We start from the raw sequence: 17,526 nt of genomic DNA on the forward strand, positions 1-17,526 counted from the left end.
TGATGGGACCAGAGCTGGGGAGAAGGAGGAAGGAATGGAAGGCTTTCCAGGGCTGGTAACTGCTTCACGGCCCATCACACACCCTCTCCCTCGGCCAGGCCAGTACTTCCCAGGGTGGACACTGCCTCCCACTTATTAGACGAAAACCCCGAAGCCCAGAGAGGCCACACAATGTGCCCCCACCCCTGGCTGAAGCTTTGGAGGAAGCAGGATTGACCCAGGGAGAGGGCTCCAGGCATGTTTTCCCTCCAGCCTTTCTGCTAGAGCCCACAGGATACCACCTATGGGCTCTTTGGAGAAGAGGGACCAGAAGGGTCATTCCAGTGCAAGTGCCCTGCCTCTCGTGGCTGGTATAACCACAGAGGGCAGGGGCCTGGGGTACATTGGTCACTTCCAGTGACACAGGCCTGCCGAGGTCCACAGCTCTTTGCGTGCAGAGCCAGGCCTCCCATCAGGGTCCCTATACTCATCAGATCCCACAAGGCTGGGTCCACACTTCTTCCCTTGTCCTGTAGTCCTCTCCAAGTTTGGGCCTACCTTGTCTCTCAACAGAGAGAGGCCAGAAGCAGTCACTGATATAGACAGAGGAAGGATGAGGAGGAATCCTGAGCTCATCAAAGTTATCCACGAGGTCGATTGTCCTTTACTTCCACTCAGAGAAGGTCTGTGAGTCACTGACTCCAAGGCCAAGAGACAAGGTCCTTTGTGATTAAAAAGCAGAGGCCATATCAGGGCATGTATTTCTAGTATTTACTGTATCTCAGTAAGAATTTAGGCCTTTTCCCCCTTTTGGTAAGGAAATGAACAAGATTGTCCCAGTTGCTAAAGGAGCCAATCCCCATCTCTCATTTCCCATCTTACTTAGGACTTGGGCCTGGAGTGCTCTCATTGAGTTTCTCAAAACCTAGAACAGACAAGCTCTGGAGCAGCACAGATATTGTTCTGTGTGCAGGTGCTTTTGTGAACACAGGAAAACACAGGTTTCCAGGTAGCCATTAGTGCACATCCTGGCTGACCACCTAGGGCAGGTGTTTTGATCACCTGAGCACGCCTCAGGATGGCAGGCAGGCTCGGCAGGTCACAGCAGAGTCCCCTCAGCCCTGGTCCTCTTGTTCCCGAGGTACAGCCTGACAAGGCACCGGGACAAACAGGCCAGGAGGACACTGCCCAGGGAGGCAGGTTGGGGAGGGTGCCCTGTCAGGCACAGGACTCGGGGTCTAATAAGTCTGGCCCCCGTGAGCTGGGCTTCCTAATCCATCGTGGGCTGAGCAACACCCGGCTTCCAGGGAGCTCCTGCTGGGAGGAGGCCCCTCTACTGGGGCGTGGATCATGGATGATGATAGCACACAGGGCTGCAGCCTGAGCCCACCCTCCGATCCCTCTGTCCTGTCACCTCCCCCGGGTTGGTGAGGGCTGCTGTCCGTGCCCCCTCCAGCTCCACATGCCCTCCTCACCTTTGTTTGTGTCTGCAGCGTTCGCTCCAATCCCCTTCGGAGGGATTTACCTGCCTTTGGAGGTACCTCCCAACAGATGCCACTGCTCACCTCTGGTTCTTGCCTACGACCAAGCGCATTTCTCTGCCCTTGTGTCCATGGAGCAGAGAGACCAGCAGAGAGAACAAGGTATGCCTGCTGCCCCTTGACAGTGGTGGGGACAGAGGGGCCAGGAGGGCAGGAGGTGGAGTGTGGAGCCCTTCCTTGAGAAGTGCACTCAGCAGTGATGGGTTTTGCCTAAAACTACCATATGCATGCAAAAAGTATCATTGAAAATACTGCCATTTGCAGCAATGTGGATGGAATGGATTTAGATCATCATTATCATAGATGATCATACTAAAAAGCTTAGATTATCATACCAAGTGAAGTAAGTCAGAGAAAGACAGATCATATGATATCACTTACACAAGGAATCTAAGAAATTATACTAATGAACTTATTTACAAAACAGAAACAGACTTACAGACATAGAAAACAAACTTATGGTCACCAAAGGAAGAAGTGGGGAAGGATAAATTAGGATATACACACTACTATATATAAAATAAACAACAAGGACCTACTGTATAGACCTAGACTCAGTATTTTCTAATAGCCTCTAAGGGCAAAGAATCTGAAAAAGAATATATATAACTGAATCACTTCATGATGAAATTGGTAGTTCTGTCACCCTTATCTAGCCTTTACTGTGGTTCCCTTCACTTCTTCACATATTTTATATGGATGTAGTTAATCTCAGATGTAAATTTTAAAAGCTGTTCTAGTGCAGTCACATAACTACAACTCACTTTCTTTGTAAATAAAGTTTTATTGGAACATAGGCACACTCATTCAAAGGCGAATTATCTGTGGCTACTGCTTTTGTACGCTAAGAGCAGTTGAGAAGCAGTGTCAGAAACTGCGTGGCATGCAGGGACGAAACCATTTACTAATGAGCGCTTTATGAACAGTGTTTGCCAGCCTCTGCAGGAAGCTTAGAATCAAAAGATGGACATTTCCATTCAAATCATTACGTGGGAGCTTCCTGTCATTTCGGTGCTGCAGAAAGTCTTACCAAGCTGGGCCCACAGGCTGTGCACTGCACAATCCCAGCCAGTCACATAGACTTGTGTGGGGCCTGTCTGCCGCGGCCAGCACAAGCAAGAGTCGCACCTGCACAGGGAGAGAACGGAGCGTCCCCGCTAAGAAAATCAGAGAGACAAAAGATGGGGTTGAGAGGATCAGCCCCAAATGGCTGATACCTTGCTTTATTGTGCTGCGGTATATATAGGGTAAAGTACGTAACTTAAGGCACTCACAAGGTTGTTTTTTAATCTCAGGATACAATCACCAGACCCTTACCATTGTATACAGAACACAATCAGAATATCTATCTTCTATGAAATATACACAATAAGATAATCTATCTTCTATGAAATGTTGCCGAAACCAAACATCTTGGAGCCTTAAGGGTTATAAAAACTCTTGAGGGTGGCGGGACAGGGAGCTTAGGCACGTGTCCTAGGGCCCGGCATACCTGCCAGGGAGCTCCCAAGACTTAACCCTTCACGGGTCGTCCCCCGCAGCTCCCCTCTCTTTATTTTTTAAAAGCTCCATAAGATGTTGGTGTTGCAACATGTTTTTATGTATTAAAACTCTCATATGTAGAAATTCTTTAACAATGCTACGAATAAGGCAAGGAGCTAAACAAATTATGATAAGCACAACAGTCAGAACCGCGCCCATAGCAATTATACTTCGCCACAGTGAATGAAGGCTAGGAAAGTTAGAAAATAAATTTTGTAAAAAATTATCGACGGTATCAGCTATATTCAAAGTAGCTTTTGGAGAATTTTCGATGTCAAGAATTTCATTGTGCAATTGTAAAAGATCTAAAGAAACATTAGTATTAAACCAAATTCCTTGCAGATGTTTTTTCACCTTATCCCACGGAAAGTCAGAAGTATTGTAAGGCTTTTTTGTAACACAAATCCATTTATAATTAGCATGGCATTGAATTTTCATGCGAAAATTAATGCTCTGAACTTGTTCTCCTAGAACTCTAACTACATCATATAAAGCGGATAATCTATCTTCTATTTTTTTATCTATATCTTCTTGAGTTCCCATTACTTTAGTAACATTATATGACAAGGAATCTACAGTATGAGCAGCTTGAATGGATTGTGCTAAAGATACAGAAGCAGTAACAGCAGTTGCTATAAGGGTGATTAAAGATACTATACCCAGAATAATCAGGCTCAGACCTCTTTTAGGACGGCTAAGAGCCGTATTAATGCGTTGTAACAATTCTAAAGCAGTCTCATCATACCATTCTTCAGTTATTTCAACAGGTAGCATTACAAAAGCAGGTTGTTTTACTATTATAACTTGTTCTCCTTTGGCTACACCTCTAATGCAATTAGTAAGTATGCAATTAGAACAATTTAAATGATAAATATTCAATGACAGTGTTATTTCCATATGGCCTTGTATCAACATGAATGGGTAAGGAACACAAGCTCGGGGGTATAGAAACCCCGTAACTCCTACATTACCATATTTGCTCCCACTAATATTGGGTTGTAAATATAGACTATTGCCATGACCAAAAGCAGCCAAAAGTTTCCATAGTTCTGTCTGATATATAGGAGCAGTGTTTACAGAGAGAATGGGTGGATGCTGTCCTCGATATTCGGGGAAATCAGGTGTTCCTCCAGGTGCCCAGTCCCATAAAAGGGTGGTATTGGCATTGTTGATGTTATACACCGATGCAATTCGTGCTCGACATAAAGTCCAAGGAGTGTCTATTCCTATGCCGATGCTTAAATGTTTGTCACAAAACGGAATGTCGAGGGGTCCGGTTCCGTCACGGTACGATCTCTTTCCGGTTTTTTCATCAATGCCTGAAATAGTCACTCGAGGATAGGATATATCAGCTGACACCTGTATACAATGAGGATGCTGTGATTGATAAGAAAAGCACATAGGGTATTGAGTAGTAAGACCATAAAAGGAGATATTGGCTTGCTGAGGAGAAATGTGAATATCTGATTTTCCTCCTAAAAGACTTGTATCATTAACATATACAGGTACTGTTTCTTTATCCCATCCTAAGGATTGAATCATAGGTGGATCAGGAATGTATGCCCAAAAAGCCGCAGCTGCCCCGTTTTGTATCCGCTGTAACAATAATAATAACATGATCAGTATATTAGTAGGTGTCACTGGAGGTTGTACATGAGCCTCATTCCAAGCATATCGCATCAGCGCCTCAATTTGCCTCTGAGTAGGCAGCTCACTCGTGGGCTCTCTCAGTGTCATGCGTTGCATTTGATGTGTCAGGGAGTTCCTCTGCCGCGCGTACCAGCCTTTCCGGAATCCAGCGCGGCGCTTCGGCATCCTGTGGAAAAACACAAACATGCCCTCGTCCCCATATTAGTACAGGGTCTGGCCCATACCACAGATTGGTAAGTGGATCCTTCCATCGTACAAGTGGTTTTTTGCATGAGGATCGTTCTCCCCAAAAACGCTGGGCTGCTGAATTGCCTTCTGCGTCTAAAGTTAAAAAATTTAAAACATAAAGAGCATGGTTTAAGGCGTTCTGCGGTGAGGGGCTATACAGTTCATTCCCCTTTTTTTGTTTTAATAATTGATGTTTAAGGCGTTGATGGGCTCGTTCCACAATACCTTGTCCCTGTGGATTATAAGGAATTCCTGTTTTATGATGAATTTGGAAAGAAAGACAAAAACGTTGAAAAGAACGGCTAGTATAACCAGGTCCATTATCTGTTTTAAGGGTTTGTGGGATTCCTGAAGTAGAAAAGCAAAACAGCAAATGTTGAATACAGTGACGTGTTGATTCTCCAGTGTGAAGGGAAGCCATGAGAAAATTGGAAAAAGTGTCAATAGAGACATGAACATATTTAAGACGCCCAAATTGAGGAATGTGAGTAACATCTGTTTGCCAGAGGTGATTAGGGCGTAAACCTCGAGGGTTGACACCATATTGAGGGAGAACAAAGAATTGAGGACAGGTAGAGCAAGATTTAACAATTTGCCGTGCAGCTTCACGAGAAATTTTAAATTGCAAGCGTAAAGAATGACTATTTTGGTGATGTAAATCATGGGATTTTCGGGCTGCATCAATAGCTGATTGGAAAAACACTTGTTTAGTAAGAACGTCCGCAGTGTGATTGCCTTGTACGAGGGCACCAGGAAGGGTGGAGTGTGCACGAATATGTCCAAAGAAACAGGGGTGTTGGCGGCAATGGAGAACCTGTTGAATTAATGTAAATAAGTTAAGAACTTCAGGAGAGGTGGTGCCGATAATTGGAACAGTTTCAATCATCTGTAAGGCACCGACCACATAGGAGCTGTCTGTAAATAAATTGAAGGAAGTAGGTACAGTTAGCAACGCTTGGTGGACTGCAAATAATTCCACAACTTGAGCAGAAGAAAAACTGGTTTGTGCGTAATAGGTTTGATGGTTAATGATTAAAGCTGCAGTTCCATTAGAAGATCCATCTGTAAATATAAGTGTCGCTTCGGGAATAGGTTGTCGGCGAACTATTTTTGGAAAAATAAAGGCATGAGAGCTAGCAAATTGTAACAATTTATCAGAAGGGTAATGATGAGTAATCCGTCCCGGGTAATTTGCAAAAGCTATAGACCAATTATCTGAAAATTGAAAAAGCCAATCTTGTTGTTCTAAAGCATAAGGAACACAAATGAAGGGGGGTTCCATACCAAAATATTGGATGGCCTTGTGATGTCCCTTTGCTACAATTTTTGCAACAAGTTCATAGTAAGGGAGCAGATGTTTAGTTGGAGTAGCAGATAGATATATCCATCGCAAAGGTTTATCTTGATAAAGTACCCCTGTGGGTGCTCGGGGGGTAGGAAGTATATACAAACCCCATGATCGTTGGTAATCACAATAAGTAATCTGTTGTTGTCTAATAGCTTCTTCTATTGATTGTAAAGCAGTTCGTCCTTCTAAAGAAAGTGTTCGGGGTGACGCAGGATCAGAGTCACCTTTAAGGATGTCAAATAATGGCTGCAAGGTATAAGTGGGTAATTTTAAATAAGGACGTATCCAATTAATGTCTCCTAAAAGTTTTTGAAAGTCATTTAGAGTTTTTAAATGGTCAGTCTGTAATTTTACTAATTGGGTATTATAAACGCGAGGATATAAGGAGAAACCCAAATAATTATAAGGAAAATGAGTCTGAATTTTTTCATCAGCAATAACAAGACCATTAAGGCTTAAATGTTGTTTTAGAATCGAAAAAGCTTGATACAATAGATGTTCGTCAGCATGAGCTAGTAATATATCATCCATATAATGAACCAAATATAGCTGAGGAAAACGTTGACGAACGGGAGCTATTGCTGTAGCAACAAATTTTTGGCACAGCGTAGGGCTATTAGTCATTCCTTGCGGGAGAACTCTCCATTGATAGCGTTGCATAGGCTCTTTAAAATTAACAGAGGGTAAACTGAAAGCAAATCTTTTACAATCTTGAGGTGCAAGAGGAATAGTGTAAAAACAATCTTTTAAATCTATAACAATGATATAGGATTTATCAGGTATAGCAGAAGGAGTGGGCAACCCAGGTTGTAGGGCTCCCATATGCATCATTGTTTCATTTACCTTACGAAGATCTTGTAGCAATCTCCATTTCCCAGACTTCTTTTTAATAACAAAAATTGGGGAATTCCAAGCAGAGGTAGAGGGTTCAATATGCCCAAGTCTCAGCTGTTCCTGCACCAGCTGTTGTGCGGCAGAAAGTTTTTCCTGTGTTAGGGGCCACTGATCGACCCATACCGGTTCCTCAGATTTCCAATCAATAGGATCGGCATGTGTCACAGGAGAATCAGAGGTCCCTAGGGAAAACACCCCAAGCCTTTTCGATCTTGATTAGGTTTTAAATCAAGGGGCAAAATGATGCCTTGATGTTGTTTACCTAAACCTTGATTTGGAAGTAAGCCCTGATCTAACATCAAATCTGTCACAGTGGGTGAAGGACTATATAAATAAACACCCATTTTGCTTAATATATCACGCCCCCATAGATTAACTGGAAGATAGGGCAGAATATAAGGTTTAAATTGGCCTGTATGTCCGTCCTTATCCGTCCAAGTAAGAAGGGACGAACTTTGTTCTGGATTGGTAGTTTGGCCAATACCCTGGAGAGTGGAAATAGCCATCTGTTTTGGCCATGTAGTAGGCCAATATTTATCAGAAATAACACTAATATCGGCCCCTGTATCAAGCACTCCGCGGAAAAGCTTACCATTAATGCGTAGCTCAAGTTCTGGTCGTGCCTCGGTAACATTTTGCACCCAAAAGGCGTCAGAGGACCCGAAACCCTTATCTTGACGGTCTCGGTTAATTGTTTTTCCTTGTATGACTAATGGAACTAAAAGAAGTTGAGCTATACGCTGTCCTGCATTGATCACAATAATTTTGTTAGGAGCGGAGGCTAATATTTTTATCTCTCCTGTATAATCAGAGTCAATCACACCAGGATGAATAAGTATTCCTTTTAAAGATGCACTGCTGCGCCCTAAAAGCAGTCCAGCTGTCCCTGGAGGTAAAGGCCCAAACACTCCTGTGGCAAGGGTTTGGACCCCCATCTCGGGAGTTAATACTGTGTAGGAGGTGGCACAGAGGTCCAATCCCGCGCTGCCTCTTGTGGCTCGACAGAGGTCTGCAATGGTCCTTTTGGAACCTGCAGGGTTGCCCCATAACATTGTTTCGGGGCCAGGGGCTGGCCCCTCACCCAGTTTCCCGAAACCGGGGGCAAAGGATTACCTTGAACATCCGTTTTGGAATGGCAATCCCGCGCCCAATGCTTTTCTTTTTTACAGCGTGGGCACAAATTAGGAGTGTTAACAGGGCTTTGTTGTTTTTGAGGGCACACTGCAGCCCGATGGCCAGGCTGACCACAAACAAAGCAACCCGAATTACCTGACTTTTGAAGTCCTTTTTTGTTCCGGGCTTGCTGCTGGAAAAGTACCTCTTTTATGCTTTTTCCTTGTAATGCTGCTGCCATAGCAATGCCTTGCATGTAGGAGGGTCCAATGTCAGCACAAATGCGAATAAAATCAGACAGATCTCCTTTTTTCGATAAGGTCTTAAAGCAGCTTGACAAGCAGAGTTAGCGTTTTCAAAAGCCAATTGTTTTGCCAATACCATCCCAGCCTTTTTATCTGACATTATCTTACCTATAGTATCTAAAAGTCGTGCCACGAAGTCCTGGTAAGGCTCATCAGGTCCCTGCCGGACTTTTGAAAGATCCTCTGTCTTAGTACTGGAGCTAGGAAGTTTTTTCCATGCCTGCCGAGCCGCATTTGATATTTGTGCATATGCACCAGGTAAGAAATTAAGTTGAGTATCAGTAGCCTGGTAAGGGCCTTCACCAATCAACATTTCATAGGAGGTCTGTATACCTTGCTGTCGGTTAACATCAGCTATACGAGCACATTGTTCAAAAAATTCAGATTTCCATAATAAATAATCTCCCCCTGAGAGACATGCCCTAGCTGTCTGCTTCCAATCATTTGGAGGTAAAGCTTGAGTACCCAAATTTTCTATCATAGCAATGGTGAATGGAGCGGTAGGACCGTATTGTGAGCAAGCAATCTTTAACTCTTTCAGTTGTTTAAAAGGCAGTGATTTATAATAACGCTGGTTGTTATTTTCAAAGACAGGAAAAGCAAGAGAAAAATCAGAGACAACCTCACCAAGTCGCTGTGCCTGTCTCAATGCCTTTTGCAGCGGAGACATGTTCTCAGACGGTGGAGGGGGCCCTGGAGGGGGATCGAGACCAGCCACAACAGAAGGAGCATAAGCAGGGGGAAGAGGCGGAGCAGAAGGAGATTTGGCATTGTTACTAGGAAGCTTGATTCCTGCGTTCTGTAAAGCAATAGTGAGGTTTTTAAAACATTTAACCAATTCATCTCTAGATGTTAACGCCCCTTTTTCTTGTGCTAAAAAACCCCAATCTTCTTGATGGTATTTAGCAGCTTCTTTGTCTAATTCTGCCTCATCTGTGGATGAAAGTAAATCATCATTATCCGAAGGACGCAATAAGTTAGAAAACGGAGGGTCGCTTTCAACCCCCTCGGGAACAGCATACCTGGGTTCCGAATCAGGAACATGGAGAGGATCTTTTTCCTGTTTTAATAAATTTCCTAAACGTTTTAATTCATCATTATCAAAGTCCAGGCAGTCACGGATTAGTGTCCAAAAGGATAAAGTTTCGACAGGGATTTTTTCAGGGCCATGTAACGTATAATGAGTCCGAATTTGTTCCCCTACCTTCTTCCATGTCTCTAAATTTACTGTACCTTCTCTGGGGAACCAAGGGCAAACTTCCTCGATGAATGAAAGAAAATTGATTAATTTAGGTTTAGAAACAGTAATTCCCCTATGTTTTAACATTACAGATAACATATGCACAAACAACTGGCGACTATGCGTCTGTCCCATATTTATACTCTCAACTATATACCTTACTACTCCTCCTCAATTTAATTCACTAGTATACTCATATACTCACTCTTTTCAATTAATAAGAGTAGTGGCGAGGAGAACTGTCGAGCTCGAGCCCCACGTTGGGCGCCACCTGCCGCGGCCAGCACAAGCAAGAGTCGCACCTGCTCAGGGAGAGAACGGAGCGTCCCCGCTAAGAAAATAAGAGAGACAAAAGATGGGGTTGAGAGGATCAGCCATTTGGGGCTGATCCTCTCAACCCCATCTTTTGTCTCTCTTATTTTCTTAGCGGGGACGCTCCGTTCTCTCCCTGAGCAGGTGCGACTCTTGCTTGTGCTGGCCGCGGCACCTGTCTTTAGTTAGCGCGTTATGTGTCTGTTGTAGAGATGGTGGGATTTTGTTTGAAATGTTAACTGCTGATGGATGTGTGATTAACTGAGCAACAAAGGGGGAGCTCTTCCTTTTTCACTCTGTGTCTGGTTAGACAGAGAACCCTCAGGGGACCAAAGGAAGGAAAGGCTGAGTGATTTCAGGGTCCCTGCCATTGGATGTGGTCCCAGGAAATCTGTGCTGGCTCATCCCGTGGTGATGTGAGTCCAGAGGGAAGGGAAGCAGGCTGCAGCCAGCCGAGGGGATATCACGGCCTTTTCCTGAGCCGTTTACGGGCGTCTCACTTTAGCCACATTTAGGCCTTTTCTGTTGTCTGTCTGCATTTTGGCCAGTGAGAGCTGGCACCTCCCTCATGGCTTCCGGCTCTTCTCAAAGCTCACTGTGGCTCTTAGAAGACAAGAGGGCCCTTTCTCAGCCTCACCCTATCGGCAAGTGATTGAAAAGACCAAAAGCCTGTCACTTAGATGTTAACCATGAGTAGTAGGTCAGCAACTCCTAGCCTGGCAACTCAGAAGTCTAGTCTTCTATTGAACTGTAAAAAAAAATGAAAAAACTATAAAAGAAAGATGAAATAATAAAACCATTATATCAAGGTGAAACATTGTAGAAACAGCATGTTGCGTATAAATTTTGGAGAATTTGAATAAAATTGGCTGTGTTTTATTTCAAAATTTAAAAATGAGGGCCCCTTCTCAGGACTGGGGGTCCAGGCCACTCATCCCATCTCACAGACTCTCTGGTAAGGGGAAGATGGTGGTCGCAGGGCCTTCCGAGCCGAGTCCCGTCCTCACGGAAGACACTGAGCTTTCTCTCAGGCCTTCCAGGTGCTGCTTTTGGATGCTTTCCAGGCCAGTGTGAAGGTGCTTGTCGACAAAAGGACAAATGTGGAGGAGTTCCACAGCTTAGCAGGGAGTGTTACAGAGGTATGGGCGGTTTCACCTCTGAAACCTTGCTTTCCCATGAGTGGGCTCTGGTCCCAGCATGGTGTCTGAGGGGCTGTGCCGTGGGCTCCTCCAGCTCCCCCTGCTGGCTCCCTGCTCGTAGTGGTGCGGTCCCTGCCTCCGAGGTCTTCATGTGACCAGGGCTGCACATTGACCCATTCAGTTCTCACAGCCACGGCACAAGCAGAAGCACGGCACGTGTGGGTGGCTCCCACTGGCTGGGTAGCCTCTGTGCTGCACGTCAGGCCCTCACACATTGGGAGAGAACACGAATGCTCTACAGACTCTGAGGCTTTAAGTATTGCTGCCAACATGTCCCCTGTGCCATCCTCGCTAGTGCGTGCTGGTGGGCGAAACCGTGCTTCCTGCTCTTCCCATTGGCCTGAAGCCCAGTGGTCCTACATGCCCGGGGCTGAGGGTCCATTCAGTGATGCTGCCTATTGCTTGCAGGTTTGAAGGAGCCAAAGATTAAGTGTCCTTGTCTTGGGCCCTCACCACCTTGTAAGGGAGACAGGCAACAACCAAGCCACACTCTGTACAAGGCAGTATATGCCCCAGACAGTCACAAGCTCCATTCAGCAAGAGAGTGATTATTCTAATTGGAAAGAATGGGCAGATGGAGCGGAGCAAAAGTGCTGTGCCAGTGCAGGCATGTGGCTGGCGTGCTGCTGGTGCAGCCCCGCAGGCACCTGTCATGGAGGCAAGGCAGCACTGGGCCTGGGTGCTGCCACAGCGTCACCGTGTGCCCCGCGGTGCCTGTCCCCTTCTCTGTTGTGCAGTGACACCCACCTTCCTGGTTTGCCTCCCCTAGTTCACCCTCATCAGCCCCACCCCATCTTCTGCCCTTTCTCTTCCACCCGTTTTCCCATTGGTCTCTTTCTAGCTGGACATGTGCAAGGGCCTCATCATTTAGTTGTGAAGTGACCACCAAGGGATAGTCCCTCCACACACTGAAGTTCTCAGTCACCCCTGGGAATGGTGCCACCTGTCCCAGAATCAGGCCTGTCCCCTGATCAGTACATGTTCCTTCAAAGATAAACCTAAAGGCCTCGATTGGCCCCCTTCCTGGCCACCCAGTGTCTCCCTGAAAGGATCTGCTGTGGGCAGGAGCAACAGAGCAGACAGTGTCCGAGGAGCCATCACCAGAGGAAGTCTACCCCACAGTTCTGCGGGGTACTGTCCTACCTTCTGGCTGACATCAGAGACTGCCTGCAGCTTTCCACAAATACCAGATCCTGGCAGTTCCACCATTGTTACCTGGTGGTTGGGGATGGTGGTGAGAAACTGAAAAAACATTAGGAATCTGCTTAGGGAACAGGCTTATCCTCTCTTCTCAGCCTTTATGAGGCCAAGAAAGTGGGAGCAACCACATGTGTTAGCACCCAAAAGAAGATGACTAAATAGCATCGGGCTGCAAGGGTGGTCGCTGCTCTGCTTCTGTAACAGGGAGTCCTGAGGTAGGTGGTCCAGGGCTGGTGCATCAGCCCTAGACATCCTCAGGGACTCAGGCCCCAGCCTCTCCCTGTTCCACCATCCTGATCATGTGATTTCAGCCTCATGGTTATAGAATAGATGCCATAGCACCAAGCATCACATCCACAACCCAGGCTGGGCCAAATGGCTCTTTTCTTGAAATTTAGTCATTTTATTTTAGAAGAACACTTTCCTCCAGTACCTGTGCTGGCATCTTACAAACAAAGGCTGAGCTCCACACTTGCAGTTGTCCAGCTGCAGAGCAACCTGAGAAATGAGTGCATCAGAGGAAGAAGGGGATAAGGTAGTAAGTGGGGGTTCACTGAGCCAGCTCTGAATCAGGGAGAGAATGTGATGTTACCAGGCAGTTGCATCTGGACTCCCCTCTTTATTTCACCAGCAATGACCACTTATCTAGGGAAGGGCAAAAGTGCAAAAAAAAAAAAAAAAAAAAAAAAGGGTTCTTCACCCACTCGGGCCCTCATCTGGAAATAAACCACATAGGCTATTAGGCTCTCAATCCCCGAAAAAACAGTGGTGCATGAAGCTGTCAGTGCTGTGCTCCTTAGGAGAAAATCCAGTTAAATTAAGTGCAGAAAGAAAAGCAGCCCTCCTCGCAGGCCAGGCACTGCCTGTGGATGTCAGGTTTGGGGCTGACCAGTGAGGGTGGCACAAGCACCAGGCATCCACCCATGGCCGTGCCCCCATTGGAGGAGGGGCAGGGACGGGTGGGTGGTCCCACTAAGAGCCAGAGCCAGGCTTGGCTCCCAGCGACTGACTTGATGGCACATTCCTATGCCTCTGACGTCTGCATGCCACCAGGGAGTTTATGCTCGGAGGTTTTCTCTCCTAGAGCCCTGGGCTTATGCCAGGACAACCTCCCCAAAGCAGTCAGAAGCCTTCTGATCCTGCTGAAGTGAGACCTCGGCCTGGTGAGGGGCTTCTTACTCCCTCCTTCCAGAAGGTCTCCAGCTCTGTACCTTTAGGCTGGGTTACACTCTGCCCCCCAGGAGCTGCCCAGGAAGCTCTTTACAGACTCTGACGTCACCACTCCTGTAGCATCCTTGCCTACGAGGACCAAGGATGCTCCGTGAGAGGAAAGGTGGTGAGGAAACCATCCTCCTCCTCCCTGCCCTTCCCTGCCATGCCTCCCTCCATTCACAGGGCTCCCTGGTGATGGTTAGAACCCCTTTGGCTTTGGCTGCACGTCACCAAAACCCAACTCAAGGTGGCTCAGGCAGTTAGGGGGCTGGTTCTCACACACACTCGACAGTGTGGGCAGGCAAGTGCCCTGGGGCAGGTGGGACATTCAGGAATGTCGGAGATGACCAGGTCACTCTGCCTCACCTGCAGCCTCCTCACCTTTTGTTCCAGAGAAGCACCTGCCCCCACCCCCCAGTAGCAACCGGGTCCTGTTTGACCCCAAATTCCCATGTCTAAAAGGACTACCTGATCTGGGACAGGAAGTACACACAAAGATCCTAGTGCGTCTTGTCCTGGAAGAAACAAGGGGTGGTGTCGGGAGGGCTCCTGGGCCAATGGATGAGGCTCCCACAGGCAAGGTGGACAGTGAGGACCATCACTGGAAGGAGTGGTACCACGAGGAAGTTACTTCAGTCCATGGCCTCATAATGACCCTCAGGGAAAGTTTTCCTCATCAGTTCTCCAGGAAGCTCGGGGCCATGCGTGGCCTTGGAGACTGGTAAATAGCAGGAACACATCAGACCAGATCCTGCATTCCATCGGTGACTTGGTGACGGGTCCTTTGTCTGAGTTAAGGCGCCCTGGCTTGCCATGAAGGGAGAGGCAGTCTCGGTAAGGTCTGCGTTCATGTACTGAAGTCCTATCCCCCAGGCCTCAGATTGTGACTGTATTTGGAGATGGGGTTTTCGGAGGGGTAATTAAAGAGAAATGAGGTGGTTAGGGTAGACCCTCATCCACTGTGACTGCTGGTCTTACAAGAAGAGTAGATTAGGACAGGGACACCCACGCAGAGGAAATCTCAAGAGGACACAGAGGAGAGAGTCACCTGCAAGCCAAGACAGAGGCCTCAGAAAGAAAGGACCCTGCTGACACCTTGTGCTTGGACTTCCGGGCTCCAGACTGTGATTATAAATGGCTGCTGTGTAAGCCCCTCACTCTGTCTTTCGTCGCCACCCAAGCAAACCAATGCAGGCAGAAAGAATACCTGGTTACTCAAGCCCTTGGGAATGAATGAGAAACTGCCTCGTTTCTCATTAGTCTGGCTCAGCTTATCATTATCACCTTCTTGACCAGCGGATGCTATGTTCAGATCCATCAGTGACCTAGTCAGTGTCTGTGAGCTCTCTGTCCTCAGCAGCTCCTGTGTGGGGATCCTGGGACCCACTGTAGCTGGTGGTAAATTTTTTTTATAAAGTAATATTCTGCAAGCTCTACAGATCCACACCCCAGCAGATGTTTGGAGCATGGTTAGTCTTATAACTCTGCTCCAGGGGAAGGGGTGATCCCACCGGGGAGGTTCAGCAGAACAAAGAGCAGGACCATTGGATGTATGATCAAGGGCCTGGTGACCCTGCCATGGGTACACGGTGCTCCGAGAGCTGGGGCTGGAATTGGGGACAGACAGCTGGCCCTAGGTCAGGGGGACAGGCTGAGGGTGAGCTCCAGCTCTCCTGTGTATACCTGCGCAGCTTGAGCCACGGGGAGGCTCATTCGACAAGTGTTCACTGTGACAGCAAGCTCGTGACAGTGACAGTCCTGGACGGCCCACACCTCACACTGTGAGAGCTTGAGGTGGAATTCCTTCCTTCCAGGGGTCAGCAAGGCTGCAGGCATGGGTCCAAGCAAGGCAGAGCCTCTCCAGGTGACCTGGGCTCCAGAGACAGAATAACCCCACACCACAGGTCACGAACTCAGTTTTCAATCTGTATTTTATGCACAGCTCACAGTTAAATCCCAATCTATGTTTTATGATTTCCCAAACCAGATACAATGCGACATTTCATTTCCAATCTATTTGACAACAAACTGTGCTTTTTCTTATAGGATTGATTTATAATAAACAGCACTCATTTCCTATGAAGTAGAAATTGGTCTTAACAGGCCATGAATATTATTAAGTGTTCCATTTAAATGGATTTTATAATATAATCTTGTTAATATAGCAGCCTAAAATGATAAATTAACCTTTTTCTGATCAAACTGGCCCATCTGTGAACCTGTTTAAATACAATAATAGAGGAACCACATAACACCCCACCTGTTACTGGACATTACAAGAATCAGATAAGTTCACGGTAGTAAGAAGGCTTTAGAAATTCCTAGCATTCCCTTTGCAGTCAGGCTTCTTCCTGTTCAGCCACTTTCTAGGTTTGTGATTTGCCACTGAAAGACACACTCAGGAAGGGTGTGGAGGCCAGCTTGCCTCTGCACATGGTCTGCAGGCAGCCTCGCTGGACCACTGGCCACATACCGCTGCTGCTCCTGCCATAGCCTCGAGTGTGGCTCCCAGAGGTGGGGGCCACCCCAGGGCCTGCGGACAAGACGAGGGGTGTCATCTTAAACATTATTGGGTTTTGATACACAAACATCTCAAACAGCCCCCACATGGCCAGGAGCAGTGGGTGGAACTTCAGGGCTGTGAGTTCTGGCCTGGGCTTGCAGGGGGACGTGAGTTCAGAGAGCTGGGTTTTGCTGGTCAAACGCCCAAGAGTCCGGTTGTCCAGCAACATCTGCACCACCCCAAGGAACATCAGCTCTGAAGGCCAAGGCTTAGTTCCAAAGGGATGCCAGCTGTGCTCAACTACATGGAAAGAACTGGCCAAGGGTCTTTCACTAGGAACCTGGGGCCTGGAGAGATGAGGGGGCAGCAGACATAGACACAGGCTCCTTCAGACCTCCCCAAGGTGTCTGAGCCGCAGAAAGAGCGTCCTCCAGCCACCACCTCTCCGACTGCTGAGTCAGCCCAGCCCCCATCTCCGTATGAAGTGCTGTCTCTCCCCTCAGGCTGCCCCAGGCCACCTGTGGACCTGCAGGCTTCTGATGGGTGGTGTTGGGGCTGGACATGGCCTTCATCAGTCCTCCTGCAGAAGAAGAGGTAGACAAAGCCCCAGGTGCCTGTCCTGCCCCCTGAACATGGGGAAGGAACCTCTTAGTCAACCAGCATGACAGTCTGTTTCTGCTCTCCAAGAAGCCTCCCTCGTCACCGTTCCCCAGGGTTGCGTCTAATGCATGAGAAAACCTGTGTCCAGAAAAAAAAATGGACAGCTTCCTGACAACCCAAGTCCAGTTAGAGAATTGTCTCTGGGGACATTTTTCTGGGGAAAGGGTCTATGGGAAAAACGCATCCTGACCAAAGTCCAGTGGGCTGCCTGGAGCATGAGGCCACAGGCAGCTCATCAAGCAGGAACTCGCCACATCCCTGGCATTCATGGAGGGGAAAGAGCTGCCATTGCTGTGCACCTTGAGGTGTCGTGAAGCAAATTCTCATAAAGCAAGTCTGATTTTTCCCAAAGGCACAAGGATGCCTTACCCAGCCAGGGAATTCTGCATCAGGCCCACCAGAGGTGGTTCTTGGGCACTGATGGGCCAGAGCCAAGGCCACAGTGGGTCAGTCGCAGGGAAAGAAGGAGGATGGCAAGGACCACCTTTCAAAGGCTCCTGTTCTTCATTGCAGGGCTTCCCAGGAGGCACAGTGGTAAAGAATCCACTTGCCAGTGCAGGGGACTCAAGAGACACAGGTTCAGTTCTTCATTGACCAGGT

At 47.3% G+C, this 17,526-nt stretch overlaps 1 protein-coding gene across 1 annotated transcript in view; it reads left to right on the forward strand.

The window, feature by feature from the left end:
• OTUD7A (OTU deubiquitinase 7A) overlaps nt 1-17,526 on the forward strand; it is a 382,459-nt gene that overhangs the window by 351,843 nt on the left and 13,090 nt on the right. Inside the window, exon 11 of the mRNA XM_069560072.1 lies at nt 1,473-1,622. Coding sequence (XP_069416173.1) covers nt 1,473-1,622 — 150 coding nt within the window. The remainder of the gene's footprint in view (nt 1-1,472; nt 1,623-17,526) is intronic.

Source organism: Ovis canadensis, chromosome 18, assembly GCF_042477335.2.
Source record: "Ovis canadensis isolate MfBH-ARS-UI-01 breed Bighorn chromosome 18, ARS-UI_OviCan_v2, whole genome shotgun sequence".
NCBI lineage: Eukaryota > Metazoa > Chordata > Mammalia > Artiodactyla > Bovidae > Ovis > Ovis canadensis.